Raw genomic sequence first — 19,802 nt, forward strand, 5'->3', positions numbered from 1 at the left:
CTCCCGACGATCGAACTTCCGTTAGTGTGTGTAGCGAGGCACTCTTGGCAAGAGTGGATGATTGCCTTGCGTCGTGAGGCGATCTCGATCGAGAGCGCCCAGAGGACACCGAGTCGGACCGTTCTTTTTGTGCCTCTTTCCGGGAAGTCGACGTCGTCGAGGTCCGGTTGGTCTTAGTGTGTTTAGTGTGTGTTAGGTGTGTAGCGCTTGCGTCGCCGGGGGTCTTCCCCATAGCCGCCTTGCCGGACGACCTTCCGAGGTCGGGGACCTGCGCTCGTCGGCTGTCTTTCGACGCCGTAATGCCCTCGCCGTCCGAAAGTACGGCGTCGCTGCCATCGCTGAAGGCGCCCTCCGCTGCCATGGCCTCCTGCCTGGCGTGGTGGGCCCAACGCTTTGTCGAACGGTCCTTAAGTGTCTTAGGTTTAAACCTACTACACGCTCTGCAGTTCGCTTCGGGGTGATCCCTCGGCAAGCAGAGATTGCACGTGGCGTGCCTGTCGACCCAAGGGTATTTGCGATTGCACTTGGGGCAGAATTGAAAAGGGGTACCCTCCATACGCACCTTAAGGCAGCGGGCTGCTAAGTGTAGGAATATATATAAATGTAACCATATATCAAGAGTGAAGAGTATGTACCACCCCCCACTCTCCCTACTTGTAAGGGCCGAGGCCAGCGGCCTACTAGGCCCGGGCCGAGGCCAGCGGCCTACCGAGGCCCAGATCCGTCGTGCAGCAGTCGACGGTCGATGACTTCTCCAGCCGTCGTCGAGGTTGAGGGTCGACGTTGGGGTGGGGAAGGGAATGAATAAGAATTAAAATTATAATAACAGCAAAAGTATGGCTAAGGCCAGGGAACTCCGCAAGATGCTTCCGACCAGTATGGCGGAAAAAAACAATCTGAGGATCCTACACGCGTGAGGGATCTTGGGTACAGTGGACGTCACACTAGGGATAGTATTACTGGCACGCCTGTGTCGACGCCCATTTTCGACTTTCGAAAAACAAACTGTAATACTCCGCAGCTTCCACTAGATGTCGGCCTATGCACAGCATGTGATCTAAGCAGATTCCACAAGCCTCAGAAATATATATATATAAATATTGGAAATACAAAGGTTTTCAGAAAAGGACCTATACATAAGAAACACCATTTCAATATAAATGTAAGAACTCATTAGGTCTGCAAAACTGATCAGTGAACCTAATGCTACCTAGAAAAATGGCAATTGCATATTAATTAAAAAGGTCAAAGATGGTCATGCTATGTCAATAACAATATCTTTATTCTGGTCACCTCACATTTCCTAATGATTGATCAAGAGCTATTACTGAATGAGGGAAGGGCCACCAACAAGAACTGTGCTCCGCTAGAGAAAACAGCACATCACCTATTGGACAATTTTCTATATTTCAAGAGCAAATATTAGAGCTCCTGAAGCGAGATCTTCTGTGGCCAAAACATGGTCATGAACACCATCATTGAGTCTGGAGTTATTAAAAACAGATTAGACTTGAAGGGGAAAGAAAGAACTTCACTCAATTGAAAAGGAGAAAATACCTTAGTAACACAGTTTATACTTTTACTGTTGGAATTCTGCAGCTCCTTGACTTACCTGGTTGTGAAAAGGTTCAGATCCAAAAGCATCCGAGAAGAGTCGCACGTTGCCAGAGGCTTTATGTCCAAATCATGTGCTGGTGGATCTTCGTCTGCCTAGTTAATCAATTGGTTCAGCTGTTTTAAAATCTCGTAAGGATGTTCACGGTAAAGCGTGAAATGTAGCAAACCTATCCTACTTTCTGTATGGTGTGACTTGTCTCTCCCTGTGCCAAGTACCCATTTCCGCAGAGAAGTTTCACAGTTTTGACAAAGTTGCAAAGTTATTAGTTAAGTTGAAAGACGTGCATTTTAACTATTTGCCATCAAAGTACAGCCAATAGCTTTATAGTAAAAGAGTTATGAGACCTGGATTAATGTTCAGAATGATCAATATATATTGAAAGATTCTTAGACGTTCCCTGTCCATAGGCTAAACCGGTTACTGGCTATTAGCGTTAGGTAGTATCCTGACTAGTATGCCATGAATTGAATGTATGTGCAATCTTCAAGTTATTCCTTTCTCATGGCCACCAGCTATTACCACCCGTCCCACACGGTCCATTAACCCAATGACAGATTGTTCCTTAATTTAAAACAACCATTTAGTGACACTCAAATCCCACTTACATCTGCAGAAATGCAGCATATCCTTCCTCTCAATTAATTAGTCCTTATATAACACGCTTAATACTGGAGATCAGTCTCTAAACGCAGGACTGGGATTAAAACCTGTGTTGCTCTGCGTGGTCTTGCTTCCAAAACCAACGTGTTGCCCATGAGCTATTCTCCCGGCCCTCTCATGACTATTAAACCAAAGGGTAGAGTTGGTAAGAGCTTTAGCAAAAGCCAGACTACAATACCACAACAGCAGATGCTGTGGATTCCCTGTGAAAGCTGTCCAACTAAAACACCTTCAAAGTAGGTTATTAAAAACTTTGCTGCGTCCCCGGTTGCAGAGATCGCATCCCCCTGGCCCATCTGCTCTTCACTGGCTTCACATAGAACCAACACTTTTAATTGATGTAATACTTTCTACACCAAGCCAAATGGAGCCTGAGCCATAATTACCTACACCAAAGTCTGCATCGTCAGAAAAGTAAAAGGACCTGAAAATCAGCTTATCACCTGAACAGCGAATTTCAGATCAATTAAGTTAATTCTGAGCTAATAAAACAAACACTTCCACATACCTCTCGACATGGTAAAGGCATCAGTGAATGAATATTATCCCTGGCACAACTACTTAGTCATATCAATGCATATGAACGCCATCGTGTTGACAGGCCCTGCCTTTATGGGATAGAGAAGTACAAGTGTTCCATAGTCACCTTTGGTAAAAAAAAAAATTTAAAAAAATACATATAAAATCCTTTTTTCTTCATTCCCAATTGACTTGAAAAATGAACACTACACACTTGAATTTTAGCCGCTTTTTCATTGATCTAGAAGTTGATCTAGAAGTTGTTTCTTCCATCTCACTCTCCAATGTGTAGGTGCATTGGTCTAGGGTCACAGGGGAGCCACACAACTGCAGTTTCCACCACCTCTCACTTTGTCCCTTCGAGTCACCCTCCTTGTGCAGACAGTGAGTGTTTTCTGTTGCACGTCATATCTGCATGTCCCTTGCACTTTATGTCCATTTCACTTCAAGTTAAGCTCATTCTTGCTGTTCATAGGGGAGGACTCTTGAGCTGGAGAGCCACTCACTGGCAGCTGCCGATCCCCTTGAAACTCACAGCAGCGTCCTGTCAGAGACCACAGAGTTTAAACGGTGGGAAGTCCATAGGTTATTCTCTTAGTCTAGGAGTACCCTGCATTCAACTGAAAAATAAGGCTGGCTAGAAGTGATCAGATCTAATGCAGAGCAGTGTCCAAGACATCTATTTAATCCTGCAAAGAGTTAAGTACTGTCCCTACTGGAATCTCCCCTTCGAAGGAGACTAGGTCCTTATTGATCATGGCTAGTGTAATCATCTCTGTTCTTCCGTTCTGTCCTCAATTTGAGTCTACAGTCTCCTCCCCATTTACCCAATTGCACTTGCATTAGCCCAATAAATTTCAATTCTTTCATATCATCCATTTGGTGGCATTCTTGCCAATGCGTGGCTAAGGGTAATTTGTGATCCTGTTTATTAAGACTTATAATAAGACTTGCTCCCTAATCCTTATCTTAAATTGCCTACTGGTGGTACCCACGTATATTTTTCTGCAGGCACAAATAATGGCATAAACAACATGATCTGTCTGACAATTGAGGACATCTCTAATCAAAATCCTGAATCCTTCTTTACTAGTGTATACTTGACAATTTAAAAAAAACCCTTTCATGGGTTTAAGCCAATTGCTGCCACTCTTGCCCTTGTCAGAAATAAGGAAAGACGGACATAAACGATTTCTCAAAATGGGCGCTCGTGTGTAGATGTATGCAAGTTTGCCGGCTGGTTCAGATCTTTGGAATTAAACTATACTGAAGAAACACCTTGCATATCGTTTTGGACATTATATTACTCGGATAAAAATTATTTCTTGTAGTACCTCAGGGTCAGAGCGCTGCTAGACAGCAATGCAACCTTTTCTGTATTACTTATGTGAATGGTTGAGATTTCCAATATCGCCATTCACCTCTGGTGCAAGAAATGAATTCCAGAGCATCCTGTGGACAGGCAGGTGCTCGGTCAGCAAGGTGAGCAAGTTATTCATTACTTTGTAGAGTAGGGGGGGGGGGCTAGGGAATTCCTATTCTTCCGCCTTCCAGATGAAAACACTTTAGAAGACCCTATGTGAGGCAGATGTCAGCATTGACGCATCTTATTAATGTCCCGCTGCGGACCACAGAGTGGATGCTGCAATGGAAGCAAATCAATACATTTTATTTTCCTTCGGAAGACCGGGCATCCTAATCTGTTCACGGGAAGCTATGTCAAAAGAAACTGCTGCACAACAGATGAAACACACCAACTAACTATTCATGAGAAGAAGTGTTGCATTGTCATTGTTACTAGGTATACCTGTGATGCCAACTGCAAGATGTATTAACCAGTAGCTCACAACACTACCTTTTCCCATAGGTTTTCTTTTTTCTGTTTTGTAAGGTCTTGACTTTTCTTGATTAGTGGGTTTCAGTTAGTGAAGCTTACTGTCGGTACTAAAAGGAGGTACTTTTCTCATGGGTGTATGAACGCACGTCTCCAACACATCATCGTCAGTTTGCAATATTTCACAGGCAAATACAGGGTTCTCTATACTTTGAACATGTGGTGGTCCACATTACACGATTGGGAAGATGTGCAGTTTTTATTTTATTTTCAGTTTTACAGAACCTGCTCAGTTTTTGGAGGATTCTTGCTGCTATTGAGCAGGTGCTTTCTAGTTTCGGCATTTTTCTATGGCCTCCAATATTTTTAGCCAATAAAAAGACACAAGAAAAATAATATATATCGAATTATTATTACTTTAACATGTTAAAAATATACAGTTGCATCAAAATAAGAGAACAGTTATAAAACTGCAGTAGATGACGTAAGAAAATAGTATGTTTATATTTTATATATAAAAATCTACAGTATGTACTATTGATACATATTTTAGAGCAGGCATTGCTGCCAGCACACACAATTTGTACAGCTTTCATGTAAAATCAGATGACCATGTTTAAGACTTTGGATTATTGAATAACATACATTTTTATATACATATACTTCTCAACTTGTGTAAGTAATCCGATTTCAACGTATGTCAGTATTAACTACAATCAAGATTGCATTGTATCATTTCAGTGTAGTGTTTACCCTCATTCATAATGAAGTTGTAAATATTATGCAGTCGATTACACTAACAAATTGTTCACTATATACAAAACATATTCCTGCATATTTATAACAAGACATATCCTGTTTAAACATGTTCTCTTTGTACCTTGAGTTTGAGGAACTGATTTTAGCAAGCATAGGCACTGTCAACACTTTCACTGTAAATGTATATTACGAGGAGTGCACTCTGCTGAACTGGACAACAGAGTGAATGCCTGCTAAAAGACGGGGCGAGTTTTCAAGAGTACTGCGAAGTGGGCAAACAGCGCCCCATAAGCTACATACAGTTTGGTTTTGACATTGAACAGTTATTACACCCAAAAAGGGTGCTTATGTTGAGCTAGTTCGGCTGCAAGTACCCTATTTTCTACAATAGTGAGAGAAAAAAAAGTAACTAATGCTTTGTTAAAACGAGCAAGCACAACGCATGATAACGACCTAGTCTGATCTATTTCGGTAACAATCAGAGTCACTAAATAACTAACTGTGGACCACAGTTGCGCTGGGGGTCCAATAGCCAGAGGCTCACATGTCCACCAGTGGCAACAGTTTATCATTGGGTGGTAGACGTCATCAAGGGCTTCGCCACATTTTGCAGGGGCAACTTCCATCTTGGTTTACACTACTGGGCAGTGAGGTGGGAACGCAGTCATCTCACGTGGATATGAGTTTTTGCTATTGGAACCAAGGCACGCAATGGTAGCACGGTGCTACAGCTCCGGCGGAGGACCTTGACATAGCAGTCATGAAAAACCACCAACCAGCTGCCGGCCAATGCATAGTGTGTGCAAAACAAGCCCAGTTTGTCCAGAATGTAAAAACTCCACATGGCCCCGATCCATTTTCATTGAATACATAAAAAAAGAATGTACACGAAACAGTGACACTGGTCCTAATGTGGGAAATGTACCACCGTATTAGCACTGCTCAAACTTGGAATTCAATTACTTAATGATTTTCACAGATCATTAGGTACAGATTAACCAAAAGAAAAATGACTTGTGCAAGAATAATACATTCAACGCATGTGTAGTGTCCTGTATTAAGGTCCCTCATCGTACATGAAACATTATCATGAACATAAAAACGGCATTTTTAAGGCCAGTTAGTAGTGTTTTCACTTGAGGTTTTCACTGGTTTTAAGCACTGGAAAGAGAATTGTGGAAAGAAAAAGCTTGTGCAGATAATTGGGTAAGATAAAAGGTTGATACTGAAAACGTAAAAGAAACAAGTGAAGCCAAGATGTCCATTTTGGTCATTGATTCAAACATTAATTACAGTTTCTCGAGCGAGTAGAAATCAACAGCGGATGTAGACGAACAGCACATTGGACTAAATGTTTACACTACATTTTACTGTAAGTGACATAGACGTTCCAATATCGATTTAGTCTCATCATTTCCTATGTACCTATTTAGCCTATAGAACTAAACCAATCTCTCCAACTCCTAATCGTTAGCATTTGGGCATAGGGATAAAAATCGAGTAGTTTAATGTGGCAAGCGTTTCAAGATCGTCAAGTTCATTAAAGTGACTTGCTTTTAAGCTGTGTAAAATGTACAATATCCTGCACGGAAACGGACACTTTAAACAAATTGCAAGCTCAGATGCAGTTCATGGATAAAATGAAAGCTTGTGTGACTACCTTTCTGAGGTCAATGATGAATGAAGTGCTTCTCTAGCCTTTTCCCTGCATGTCAATGTAACACAGTAGGATCGGTGCACACATGTACAGGCAAATGCATGAAAAACGGTTCCGTTTCCAACACAGGTTAGAACACGAGCCTCAGCTATACCCAGTTACCTTTACGTGGTGAGAAAAGCCTGGAGCGAGATTCATGAAACACACTGAATCTGAAAAAGGGGTGGACACAGGGTGTATGTGAGGCTTCAAGCGTAGTGTTTCACGCTAGGTTTTAATGGAGCAAGTAAAGGTCAGCTTGGCAGCAGTGATAGAGCCAAAAATATATCTCCAAACACCCCCAAAACCTCCCCCTTTGAAGCGAATTGCAAATGTCCCATAGGTGTCATAAGAACACCAACTAGTCCCAACTCATAGTAGAAAGACAAGTGACTTTGCCAAGAACCCTTTCAGTAGACTGCGTCGTAATCTTGGTCTACAATACCCCCAAGCAAGCATTGTGCTCTAGACCCGTACTTTCCTGGATTTGTTCAAGAAATTGAATTTGATATTGATGTTAAGCATTCCAGGAATGGCCGGTCTAAATCAAAGGAATAGTTTGGGAGCATGCGTTAGTTATACTTGATATAACGCAATTGAACGGTGGAATGTTGGCGACCCATTAGAAGCAATGGTGCAGAAGATGTCCCTAACCACTGTTGCAAGTTCTCGTGCTACTTCCTTTCCAAAGCTCGGCATGAATTTTCAATGGCTCCTTTATCGGTCATTCCAACTTGAGGAAGCTCTCCAAGGTTCCAAAGCAAGTACACCAATTGCTTTTTAGTTTACAACCTTTCATTTGCAATTTTACAATGACGTAATGGCGTTCCAGCCCAGTGAGAGGGCTGTGACAGGTATTCCAATCTTTTACATTCATTATGTGCCCTTGCCTTTTACCCAGTGGTGGGGAGGAAGAATAATTCAAGCGTACATGAATACCACCAGTTACAGCATATACCCATCAGCCCTCAGGCAACTGCACTGACTGTGGAACTGGTATGTAAAAATAGTTCAAGAAATGATGTGTGATAATACCTCCTGCACTAAATCAATCGATGGGATTATTAACATACTGCTAGAAAAAGAAGTGTGGTTGCTTATAACACCGTCAACGCAACAATGCCACAGAGAAATGTCTAATGGCAGCACACAGGCCAGCCCATATTGCAGCGACTGCAAGCAAAAATGAGGCTTCTGTGCTAAATAGCTCCATCAAGAATGACCTTCGAAACGTGGTCCCCTTCCTCTTGCACATTGTTCAAGGTTATTAGAATTTAACATTCATGAATCAATGTCAGCACATATTGGGAAGTTGGTCCCTTCATAATTTTATTTCGACCACAGATAAGATCTGCCAACATTTAAGCTCTAGGACAGCCACACGTCACCCGTCGGCCGCACCTGCACCAATGCCATGCTTGTCTTTAGAGTTCCAGTAAAACTCACTTATGCACAAAGAATGCCCACACGCGCATGAACCAATAATCTCCAGAATACCATTATCAATTGCCTTTAGCATGGGTTGCTGAGGTGCTTGTTGGTACATACTACTAGTTCATTGACCTAAGACACCAACTAGGGTGCATAACAAGGGCACGCACTAGCATTATTAGCAGAGCTCTTCCGTCAGTAACAATATTAGCAACAAGTGAAGAATCTAAAGGTTTCATTTCATGATAACTCATACTTCCTCTGGGCGTCATTGCATCCAGAGCCTAGGATACAAAAGGTGCACACCTCCTGGATTCTGCTCAACAAGGCTGGACCATGCCGGGGGTTGCTTATGTTCACAGGCAGAAGTGACCTAGCAGTTCATGTGGTTGATGGAGCTGCTGCTACCACGTTCTTTGATTTTAATGGTAGACTTTAAAGAATGCAACTAGACTAATTAAAAGTGTTCATGCTTCCCATGTGCGATTACTAACAGTATAGAAGTGATCATCTTTTTTAGGGGTCCGAGCACGAGGTCTTAGTTCACTTGTTCTTAAGTACACAATTAGATTGCTATACACTTTGGTGGAGCCCAAAAACACAAAGTTTAATTCAGTGAAAAGTACCTGTTTTATCTGGTTTAATCAAAACCGAATTACGGAATCCAAAGAGCTTTCGAATCATCACATCCACTTCCCATCAACAGTAAAAGGGCAGCACTTACTAAACCTGAAGCCGGAATTTATTTAACTTAAAGTAATCAATGCCACCGATTCTCTCCTGAGCAACTTCTGGCCCACTACCAATGGAGACTACAAAAAGGCTGACTTATTCCCTTCTGGCTCTGCACATTACCGGTCTTCTACCAGATACTTATATCTCAGGGTTTGGTGGTCCTCATGAATGTTCCACTTATATCTCAGGGTTTGGTGGTCCTCATGAATGTTCCACTTATATCTCAGGGTTTGGTGGTCCTCATGAATGTTCCACTTATATCTCAGGGTTTGGTGGTCCTCATGAATGTTCCACTTATATCTCAGGGTTTGGTGGTCCTCATGAATGTTCCACTTATATCTCAGGGTTTGGTGGTCCTCATGAATGTTCCACAGCGGATTAGCAATTTCACTGCACAGATAAATTAAAGAAAAGCGCTCATGAGGCATGGGCTCTGCTGTCCAAGCGCCCATCTCTTGGATACTACTTTGGTTGCCTTACCACCCCCACATCATACCGTCATATTCCTTTTTGTGTTTCTAGGTTTCTAAACTTAACTCCCCCTTTCTAGCCCTTGTGACATTCAGTTTTCAAACTCTGCCATCCACGTGCCTTCTCCCCAACTCGCCATCAACCACTTTCATAGTTGTTAAATCTTTAACAATACTCTCAAAATACAACTCGCCCCACACTTTGGCTTATTTCTTTTTTCAAGCAAGACACGTTGGCCCAAAATGAGCTTCTTTATTAAGGTAATAGGGGCCTTATCCAGTCCATATTTACTCTTTCTTGACAATATTTGTGCTTCGTGCTTTATGGTGGTCTACTGCTTAGCAGCCTGCGTGCATCATGGGACAGTTTTTGCTAAGCTATCTGCCACCTCAGATTGACTTTTGAGTCAAGCTTAATTTTCCTGTGTTTGCAAAAATTACATAATACAAATAAACCAAAGTAGTTTAAGAAAAAGTGCAATTGCTTTGAAGTACTGATTTTTATATTCCTACATGCTTCAACCGTGAGGAAGAAAGATTAATATTTCTAAACGGAATTATCCCAAATGTACATCTTAGAACATTACTACTATCATCCCTACCAAACCAGGGATATATAAAGAAATACTAGGCCTAGAGGCAGAGAATTCTTTGAGTTGTATGCTCCAATTGCATTCCAATATTATGTGTACACTTAAACCCAAACATGCTTGATGAACCATAGGTTCGCGGATTGGGAAAACCTGCTTAATAAACCACTGGTTCAAGGGTTAGGAAATCCTGCTTAATGAACCAGAGGTTCGCGGATTGGGAAAACCTGCTTAAAAAACCACTGGTTCAAGGATTGGGAAAACCTGCTTAATGAACCAGAGGTTCGTGAATTGGGAAAACCTGCTTAATAAACCACTGGTTCAAGGGTTAGGAAATCCTGCTTAATGAACCAGAGGTTCGCGGATTGGGAAAACCTGCTTAATGTACCGCTGGTTCGTGGACTGGGGCCTCCTGCTTTCTGAACCAGAGTTTCATGGAATGGGAACGGAGAGGAGCCACTTGTTTTTGGGTTGGGTCAGTGCACGATAACTGAGCAATCAAACGATCCTATTGCACTGAGATTCCAGGAATCGGGATCACCCCGGTAAAGCAATTGATCTTTCCATGGTTAGGAACGGGCAGAAGGGCCTCTCTTCACAGAAGAGAAATTCCTTCGAAACCGTGACTCTTGGTCCCCCAACTGTCTTTGTGTCATGAAGGTGACGTTAGTAGAGAATGCTGCCACCTTGGTAGGCACATTAGTTTACAGTGATAAATGGGGCAACATGAAATGCCATTATTTGCCCAATGTTTGCATGCACCCAGTGTTGGCTGCTTTTGAAAATTTATGCAGTTGCCCTGTTCAAGCAAGATCAGCAAATGTCCCCTACCTTGCCTCGGATGCAACTATGGCATATGTTTTTTGTACAGCGTTTAGTAATGTATACGTTAAGGCAGGCAAGGGGGTGAACTAAAATTAGCTTCAACATGGGCAAAATCAATCGCCATCTACCTACTTTGGTAACCCCTGCTGAAAATTGATTTTCATTCCAAGCCTGTGCTCATTAGAGGCAGCAAAACAAATTACTGGACATGAAAGGCAATATTAGAAGCATTATTCTATATGGAATGTGTTTAACATATTACCTGAAAAATGAATCCTAAATGGCTTCTTAAAAAATAGATGCAAAGGAAATAATTCTCTTTTGGCAAGAGTAAGAGGACGCTCAGTAAAATGACATGTAAACACGGTGCTAGGCAATCACATTTTAAATAAATAAATAGTCTTCATTTTAAAAACTAGCAATCCAAAATATATTTTAACGATCCACTCACTAATTTAGATATAATGGTTTATGTTTAAAAATGGGCGTTTAGTGCCACTTTTGGTTGCTATGTTTGTGCATGCAGCCTTGATTCCAATGCGGAAATGGGTGTCCTAGATTAGCCGCATGCAGAGCTTGGAAATGGTTTTTACGCAATTTGTCTACATTGCACTTGCAATTGTATAAATAGGATCATGTACACACACTTGGTGTAACGCTCCGCTGCAATCAAACATAGCAATGCAATGTGGCGAGCAAAGTTCCTTTGGGTGAGCAAACGGTGCGCAAAGTGCAACTTCACAACATCACCGGCTGATGCCCATCACCAAGCTTTCTGTAGTGCTGCGTACCAACTGGGGGACTTGTGTGTTGATACCGGTGTGGACCTCTATGGTCCAAGTAGGGTGAAGTCCTATAATTAGCTGGATTGCTATAGGGGTCCAATGCAACGTTGTAGTCTTGTACTGGGGTACGCTGAAAGGTTGGAGAGTTCTGTAGGTGACCGGAGTGACTTTGGTTGAAGTCTTGTGTCCAAGACTGTCCGAAGGTCTCCGACGGGTACACGTACACAGAGCCGGGCAGTGGTCTTTCATCTGGCAAATAATCCACTGGAGGAATGATGTATTGGTTGCTTGTCGGCTGCCTATATTTCCCAGTGTGCAGTATTGCATCGGATTCAGCAGGCTGCACCTCTATTCGCTTAGAAGGAGATATCGCAGGGTGCTGATGGTTTCCAAGGTAAGAGTTTATGTATGGTTTATCTGGAGGATAATCAAAGTGAACGCCATATCTATTGGAAGGGCTCACTCGATTTGCATTAGTATAAGAGGGTGGTAAGTAAGGCGGGCTGGAGTACTTTGGAGAGTTACCATGGTAAACAGGAGGCCTGCTGTAGGATGGCGGGGGCTCCTTTATAGGCGATCCTTGGTCTGCACTATTAGATTGGGGTGCATGCCTTGGGGATTTGGGTGGAACAATAACACTTGGATTACTTGTTGCTTTTGGAGGGGTCGGACCTTTCACAACATGCTTTGCTGTGGAGCTGCTTGGCTGCGTTACAATCCTTGGACTTGATGAATCCGCCCGGTCTCTCATTTCATCAACATGATTCTGGGGGTCGACCCCAGGGACGTTGTCATACTGGGATGCATTGGACCCTCGCTTATGTTCATCAGAACTCAGAAATTTACTCTTTTGCTTAACAACGGTTTGATGTTCCTCGCCTGTGGGTGGAGGACCAGATACCCCATGGGTAAGCGCTCTGCCTTTTCCATCGGCAAAGTATTTAGCAGTAGTGTTTTCAGAGGGCTTTTTCCACTTCGGTGCAAATTCCTTAGTGTTTGACGCTGCATTTGCATTCTGGTTGGCAGCAGCGTGGTTATATTGTTTGCCATTCTCTTGCGTGGTCGGCTGGGGATTTTTCTTAGGTTCGCTTTCTCCTTTAGGTTGCCCAGTTCGCTGGTCGCTCTGCCCTCGTTTTTGCTGGTTCGAGGACTTATCCAATGAGCTCCGCCTCCTCCTCCGATCGTTTTTGGGAGAGAGGTCTTGTCCTTTCTCTTGCGAAGGTACCTTGTCCGTTCTGACCTGAGTGGGTACTTTGGCGATGATCTTCTGCCCGTTCACCATATGATTGGACATCACAGGCTGCGGCTCAGGTGGGATCTGCCCCAGCGGCTTCTTTGGAAATTCGTCATCTTTTGCTGCAAGAAATGTAAATATAAGAAAGATAATTAATGTGCAATACATTCATTCATCAATAAGCATGTCATGCAATTAAACATCTCTTGCTTGGTTGCCCTACTGCCATTTGCATCCGTCTAACCTCTGCCTGCGGTCTGATTGCTCACTACAATGATCGGTCATCTCCAATATGTAAATGAAAGCTAAGACTGCATTAACTTGCATCGTCCCAAAGGACGAAACCAGTGTGTACTTCTACAAACTGGCTTGATCATGCTGGGTAGGCCAATTCATAGCGACCCAGATAATGGCACTAGAGGACCGCAGCAAAGAACTGTATTGACATTGATGCCATCAGCCATGATGAAGTTGGAAGGGAAGTAGGATATTCAGTATTTATTACTAAACACTTTTTGACCGAAGCTTAACAGTGGATGACATTGCAATAGAATAGCAGCAAATGAGTGGATTGCAATGTTCTGTAAAAGATATGTCCATGTAAAGCATTAAGCAAAAGGGGCCCATCCCAATTAACTCTTTCACACATGCTCATATACTGAGGCAGCACTCATGGACATGGACACAGGTTCTCAAGATTACATCCTGCTTATGAAAATGTAGCCCCGGGCAACTCTGCATTGCAAGTGGTCAAAGGTCAGACATTTTAGTAGCTTTCATTCCAAACCACTGCACCAGTACCCTCTTCATTCTAGCCTGTTAATTCAATGGGTCCCTTCAGGAAGCAGGAGAATAGCATCTAAAAGGATTCCTTAATGAATGAATATCCCACAACACCCTCCCCACTAAAAACTACCATGGAGGACAACAATGATACAGTCGGAATCCAAAAGAATCAATATTGCATTAGATATTTAATGTTGCCCTTAGAAGGGATCGAGTTTCAGGCTGTAGGAGGCACACAGAGTAAAACAGCACATTCACTCCCGTTTCCTTTCTAAGGACTCCTACAGTTTCTGATACTGTACTGCTGGCGGCCTCTATCAGGCTTTTCAAAAGTCACCTGCTCTTCCTGCAGAAGATGTGACTTTATAGATGACATATGAAAATCAGGAATATTTTTGGAGGTTACCCAAAGTCTTTTAATGCCTGGCCTAGAACACAGATGGGCAGCCATTTAAATTATAAGGTGTCTGTAATGTGACGAATCCAAGGAATGTGTCCCTTCTCTCCAAGGGGGAGCTACCCTCTTTGGTACTAAAGAGATGAGCTTGCTAAGCAATACCTTCCCTAGGGGACAGGGCAAGCGGGATCCCACTGGGTGTGAGCCTGCTACCCCCCTCTGGGGACAACGAATGCCTGAGAAAGAATTACATCCCATCGTCCCTTACTTCCAAGTCTGACCTTTTTGTTGGTTATATGGGAAGTAAACAGGGTCATTATGTGCAAGACTCCTTTAAAGGAGATGGCTTGGTTTCTGACCTATATCTGTTGCCACCCCGTTGTGGCAGGCAGGACCAACCAGATATCTACTTCCATTCCAGGAAGGAATTTAAAGATCGCTGGACATCAGAACCGGAAGAGAGCAGCCGCCCTAGAACGAGGAGCGTAGCCTCAAGGAGCCACGCAGAGGAGGAGCAGAGTCCCAGAAAGATGTTGTGGTGGGTGGAGATGGAACGCAGCATGACGAGCCACTACCTAGCGAAGGGCCGCTGAGGCCGAAAGTGCTGCCACCACCAAGGCTGAGTGGTACGGGCATCCCTGAGCACCGATGCAGAGGCGCTCAGCAGGAGGAAACAACTCTTCACTACAATCCGCATTGATTCGGAAACCCAGCGATGGGCAAAGAGATGCACTACTCTATGAAGGGTTGAATGAAATGCAGCATCCAGGAGGGCCGAAAAATGCAGCGACCCACAAAGGTCCAACAGAACAACTACCCCACGCAGGGAAGACCGACATGCAGCGAGCGAAAGCACCAAAGAAGCCCGCAATGGGCTAACTGAAGGACTACCCCCACCAAGGGGTGAACCAAACAGACTAATAAGGCTAAGGACTCCCGGAGTTAAGAGGGGGACTGAACCATATAAAGAGGGGCAGGGGCGAAGCAGGAGCGAAGATGCACAGTGCCTATCTGATGGCACCAGGAGAGAGGGAGCCCAGGAACGAACATTGCAGGGCTTGGCAGAACTGACCTTCCAGGGTCAAGGTTACATATTCCTGGAGACGGAATAAAACCTGAAGACATGACTAGGACAATACTTTGATACAATAAGGAACTTGAGAGACTTTTCTTTTGAGAAAACCATTTTTTTCTTTTGAACTACAAGAGACTAGGAACATTTGGGTGGGGGGGAGAGGCAGACACCAGATCCCACTAATTCCCGGCATGAAATAACCCTAGACTAAGCACTAGCTTGGGATCCTTCTACTCTAGTGAAAGAAAGAAGAGAGAAAGGATAGTGATGGGTTAGCATAGGTTTTGGGGCCAAGGACCACTTATTTTGTGAGACATCCTGAATAGCACCCATTTGTTATTTCGTAGCGTAGGGCACCCATCATAGTGATAGGGTTTAGAGAAGGTTTTTGCTTTACATTTATTAATAAAGTATTGTCTGCCTCCTGTGTCTGACCTACCACAGTAACCACATACCTTTTGGTATTCACAGAAGACAACCGCTACGGTGCGGACACCAGTTGCCTAGTTACCATGAAACCCATGGCACCTATTTATAGGGACAGGTTCAATGCAGTTATTGCGGCCTGCACACTTGGCTCCACTCACAATAGAGACATGGAGCACCATATATATTTTTTGATAACTATAATCGTTCGCCCTGGGGCAGCCAAGCATGTCCGAAAAAGCATGTTTTGTTTTTCTTTGCTATTAAGCTTAATGAGTTCTAACACGCTTTAACCCATTCCAAGATGGCGAACTTGTATAAGAGACCAAAAAGAAAGTGTGCACGACTCTACACAGAAGTCATAGAGTTGATGACTGTATAAATAGTCCTTCTATTGTGTCTGTTGCCCTAAACGTGAACAAGCGGTCTGTTATCGCGAAACGCGTCGTTTTTCGTGTTTGTTTCTCCTGTCCTGGACATTTGATGAATTAAAGTATTGACTTTGGGCTGACACTACCTGGTTTCCTGCCTCAGTGTTTTGCTGTGACTATTGCAAGCAAGACTGTTTCCTGGAGTGCCTTGCGCCTTTCCTGGACCTAGGTTCATATATATATATATATATATATATATATATATATATATATATATATATATATATATATATATATATATATATATATATACACACACACACACACACACACACACACACAATGCCATCACTAGCAGTGCCAAACCCTTTACTCAACAACTGCCTTGAAAGCAGCTTTGCACTCAATTACATGTGTGTAGTTTAACCAGCAGACAGGGTGGGGCACCATGTCGCACACCCTGTATGGGTCAGAATCCCTCCAAGCACCACACACAAACTCTGCCAGAAGAAGTCAATCCAGACTGATGTGAAAGGTAACATGAACTCTCATTCCAATTGATCACGATCACCGGGCTGTTTTCTCACGTTCTCCATCATGAAAGCACAGGAATTGTACTTTGTGTTCTATCAAAACATGCAGGGTTCCAAGGTTATTTTTCATCTTAAACAAATGTGCTACTGTAAGGGCAACTCTTGTCACAGTAACTCTAGTTCTTTTAATTACTCTTTGGTCCTCCAAGTTTCAGGCACATTCAAAGAACATCTTGGGCTAAGATATAAGTTCACTGCTAGACAGGCCTGGGCTGCAAATCAGACTCCTCAATGCTTAGACCCATGCCAAGTTTCCCCAACACTAACTATCCAGCAACAGTCCTCTGACTGGGCTCAGCGAGTCTACATAAACATCGATCAAACATGGTGATCTTTTCCAACATGCATTGCACTTATGCTTCAAAACCAAAGCCGGGTGCTACTAAGAACCCACCATCAGCTAAGGTCAAAACTCTGAAAACAAGTGAAGCCCTTTCCAGGCTTCGTGTAACATACACTGTCCACATTACCATGTGTCTCTTAATTCACACTTTCTACTCACTCAGGGTCCTCTTTTGTCCAGTGGGCGTCCATAGCGGCTCAATGCTTCCTTGGAACACAGACTCTTCCTGAGCAGGGGCCGATTGGAGTCTAAAGACATTAATTGCAATGGCAATGCATGTATATGAAGACTGGCCTGTAGCCGACTACAAGGAAAAGGTCCACATTTTAAACCGGCACCAACCTAAGCACTTTCCACGAACCTGTGCAGAAGCAACCTTTCAAGCCATACTCAGCGCTAGAGTAGGGTAAAACAGCACCCTCATCGTCATCATCACTGCTCTTGGTCTGCACGAATATACTTTCTTTGGCCAGGGGATGGCAGCAACTTTGATGCCCACCTGAATGTGCCCCTGGGCACATTAAAGTATGCTGCCAGAATACACCAAAATGCGTAAAGCCTCCCGTTTATAGAGCTGTTTTCAGTCATGACGTGTGGTCCATAGGCGCAAGTTCCCATCAGCTCTGTAAACTGAAACCTTCTAGAGCCTCACAGACGGAATAGCAATGCACAGCTCACAAAATCGACTATCACTAGCTTCGTTGACTACTTTTTTGAGGGCGGGGGTGGTGGGGTGGAGTACCATTTTCATGGTCCTTCTGAAATGTATGTACTAAGTGCAGCGTCTGCAGCTGCCTTCTAGATGGCAGCAGAGCCTCAGGTAATTTACCTGAAAGTCAGTCTGACATTTTGTCATTCCAGCCTCTGGGTCAGCTCTGAGGTGGCTGTGTAATGAAAACCAAGCAGTCTGTATGCCCGAGATTCAGCCTGCTTCTGCATTCTTTAAAAGAACACAGATGAGCGGTCACAGACCTGCAAGTGGTCGGCACAGAAATGTATTCACGTGTTGTCAAGGCATCATGAAGCAAGACACAGACAGATTCAAAGTTTAAAACAAAGTGATTTATCAAAGTAATGTGAAGATGGTAGAAGGCCTAACTTGCCCTATACCAAGGTGGAATTTCCCTACCTGAACGAAACTAAGGTAAGTCTGAGTCCAAGAGTTCAACTTAAGAATCTGTGTCTAAAACCTTTCCTTGCCCTCACAACTAAAGCTAAATAACATATAGGAATGTCGATAATCAAACAAATAGTGATCAACAAAGTTTGGAGCTTCTTCTAACTCTCTGCTTCTTCAGCTCTCCACTGCTTCTTGAGTTCTCCTCCCCCAAGTTTAAAACAAATCCCCAAAAAAGTCAGGATTACTTTTCTCCAGTTCAAAGAAATATAGTTCCATACAATCCTTGGGGTTCCCTTACCCAAGTTTCAATCAACACAGTTCAAAAGAAACAGTTCCTGAGGCTTCGTTCAAGGCGATATTAGGAATTCCTTAAGTCTGTGTCCCTTCCCCAAGACGTTGACTAAGCCACTAGTTCCTTGGCTTGTTTTGCAATCTTCTTGGGTTTCATAATGTTGGCCGTTCTAGGCCCAGTTGTCGGACCACACAGTTCACGCACCAGAGGTTGCGCAACACGTAACCAGGACTCCTTAGTTCACACAGGTTCTTCTGTGCTGGCACCGGTGTACAGATTCAGATTGACTTAGCATCTCTTTAATGGCCTTTTAACTCCCCACTGAAATTCTGCACTAAACCTGCATCTTGGCCACTCTCAGCGACCTCGGTCCAGGGCCCAGCCACTCTCCACTTGCACTGCCTCCCTGGCTCCCCCTGCACTGTGGGACTGTCACTGTATCCCTACAGCCCCCTTCCTAGCACTTGCTCTGCACTTACCTCGCACTTGCCACCAGCTGGCCCTTTTATTTATTATTTATTATTTTATTACGCTACTTACCGTGTACTGCACTTTCCCCCCCACCTCCTCCCCCTGCACTTTCTCCTTTTCCCCTTACCTCTGCACTTGCCCGATCTGAATGACACCTGGCCTAGTAGGATCGTTTGTCTGTCTTCCCCTTGTTTCCCTCCCTCCCTGCCTCGTCGCGCCTTGAAACACTTGTGTATAGGCGCGTTACAAATACCATATCATATCATATCATTGGGTGCAACTTTACATCCTTCTGGCTTCTTCTGATTAACCCGCTGGCTCTGCCATACTGTGTCCCACAGCTCTTGCTGGTCTTTGGCTTTGCCACAGTGCATTTTATCATACTATTCTCTTATGGTGCTCTTATTTCCTGCTCCACCTTTTTGTAGTACTCTTTCACACTTCTACTCCTTTCCTTAGGTTGCTTTAAATGGGCACTTTCCCTTTTGCAGTTAATCATTATCTGCTTGGCCCATATAATTTTGTTCCATTCACGATGCAATGTGCTTAATTTCGAGTATTTACTCAGGTCGGTACTTCGATTTGCACCATTCAGTTTAATGTCAAGTTTTCTTATGGGTCGGTATTCAATATGCTTGATTTAATTAAATTACAAGTTTTAATATTTTTCGTTACTTCGCTGACACGTGCAGCTCGCTAGGAGCGCCACAGTTTCAGAGTGGCTCTCCCTGTCGCTCACCGGTCCAGCGGTCCTCTTCTGCAGCTCCTGCTG

The 19,802-nt window shown here is 43.6% G+C and overlaps 1 protein-coding gene across 2 annotated transcripts in view; it reads right to left on the reverse strand.

The window, feature by feature from the left end:
• Positions 1 to 4,871: 4,871 nt before the first annotated feature.
• The window catches only part of USP6NL (USP6 N-terminal like), a 1,148,352-nt gene continuing 1,133,421 nt past the window's right edge, over positions 4,872 to 19,802 (reverse strand). For both annotated transcript variants that reach the window (XM_069629707.1, XM_069629706.1), the window contains exon 14: positions 4,872 to 13,278. In XM_069629707.1, coding sequence (XP_069485808.1) covers positions 11,876 to 13,278 — 1,403 coding nt within the window. In that variant the 3' untranslated portion in view covers positions 4,872 to 11,875. The remainder of the gene's footprint in view (positions 13,279 to 19,802) is intronic.

Source organism: Ambystoma mexicanum, chromosome 12, assembly GCF_040938575.1.
Source record: "Ambystoma mexicanum isolate Mex_15411 chromosome 12, UKY_AmexF1_1, whole genome shotgun sequence".
In the NCBI taxonomy this organism is placed as follows: domain Eukaryota; kingdom Metazoa; phylum Chordata; class Amphibia; order Caudata; family Ambystomatidae; genus Ambystoma; species Ambystoma mexicanum.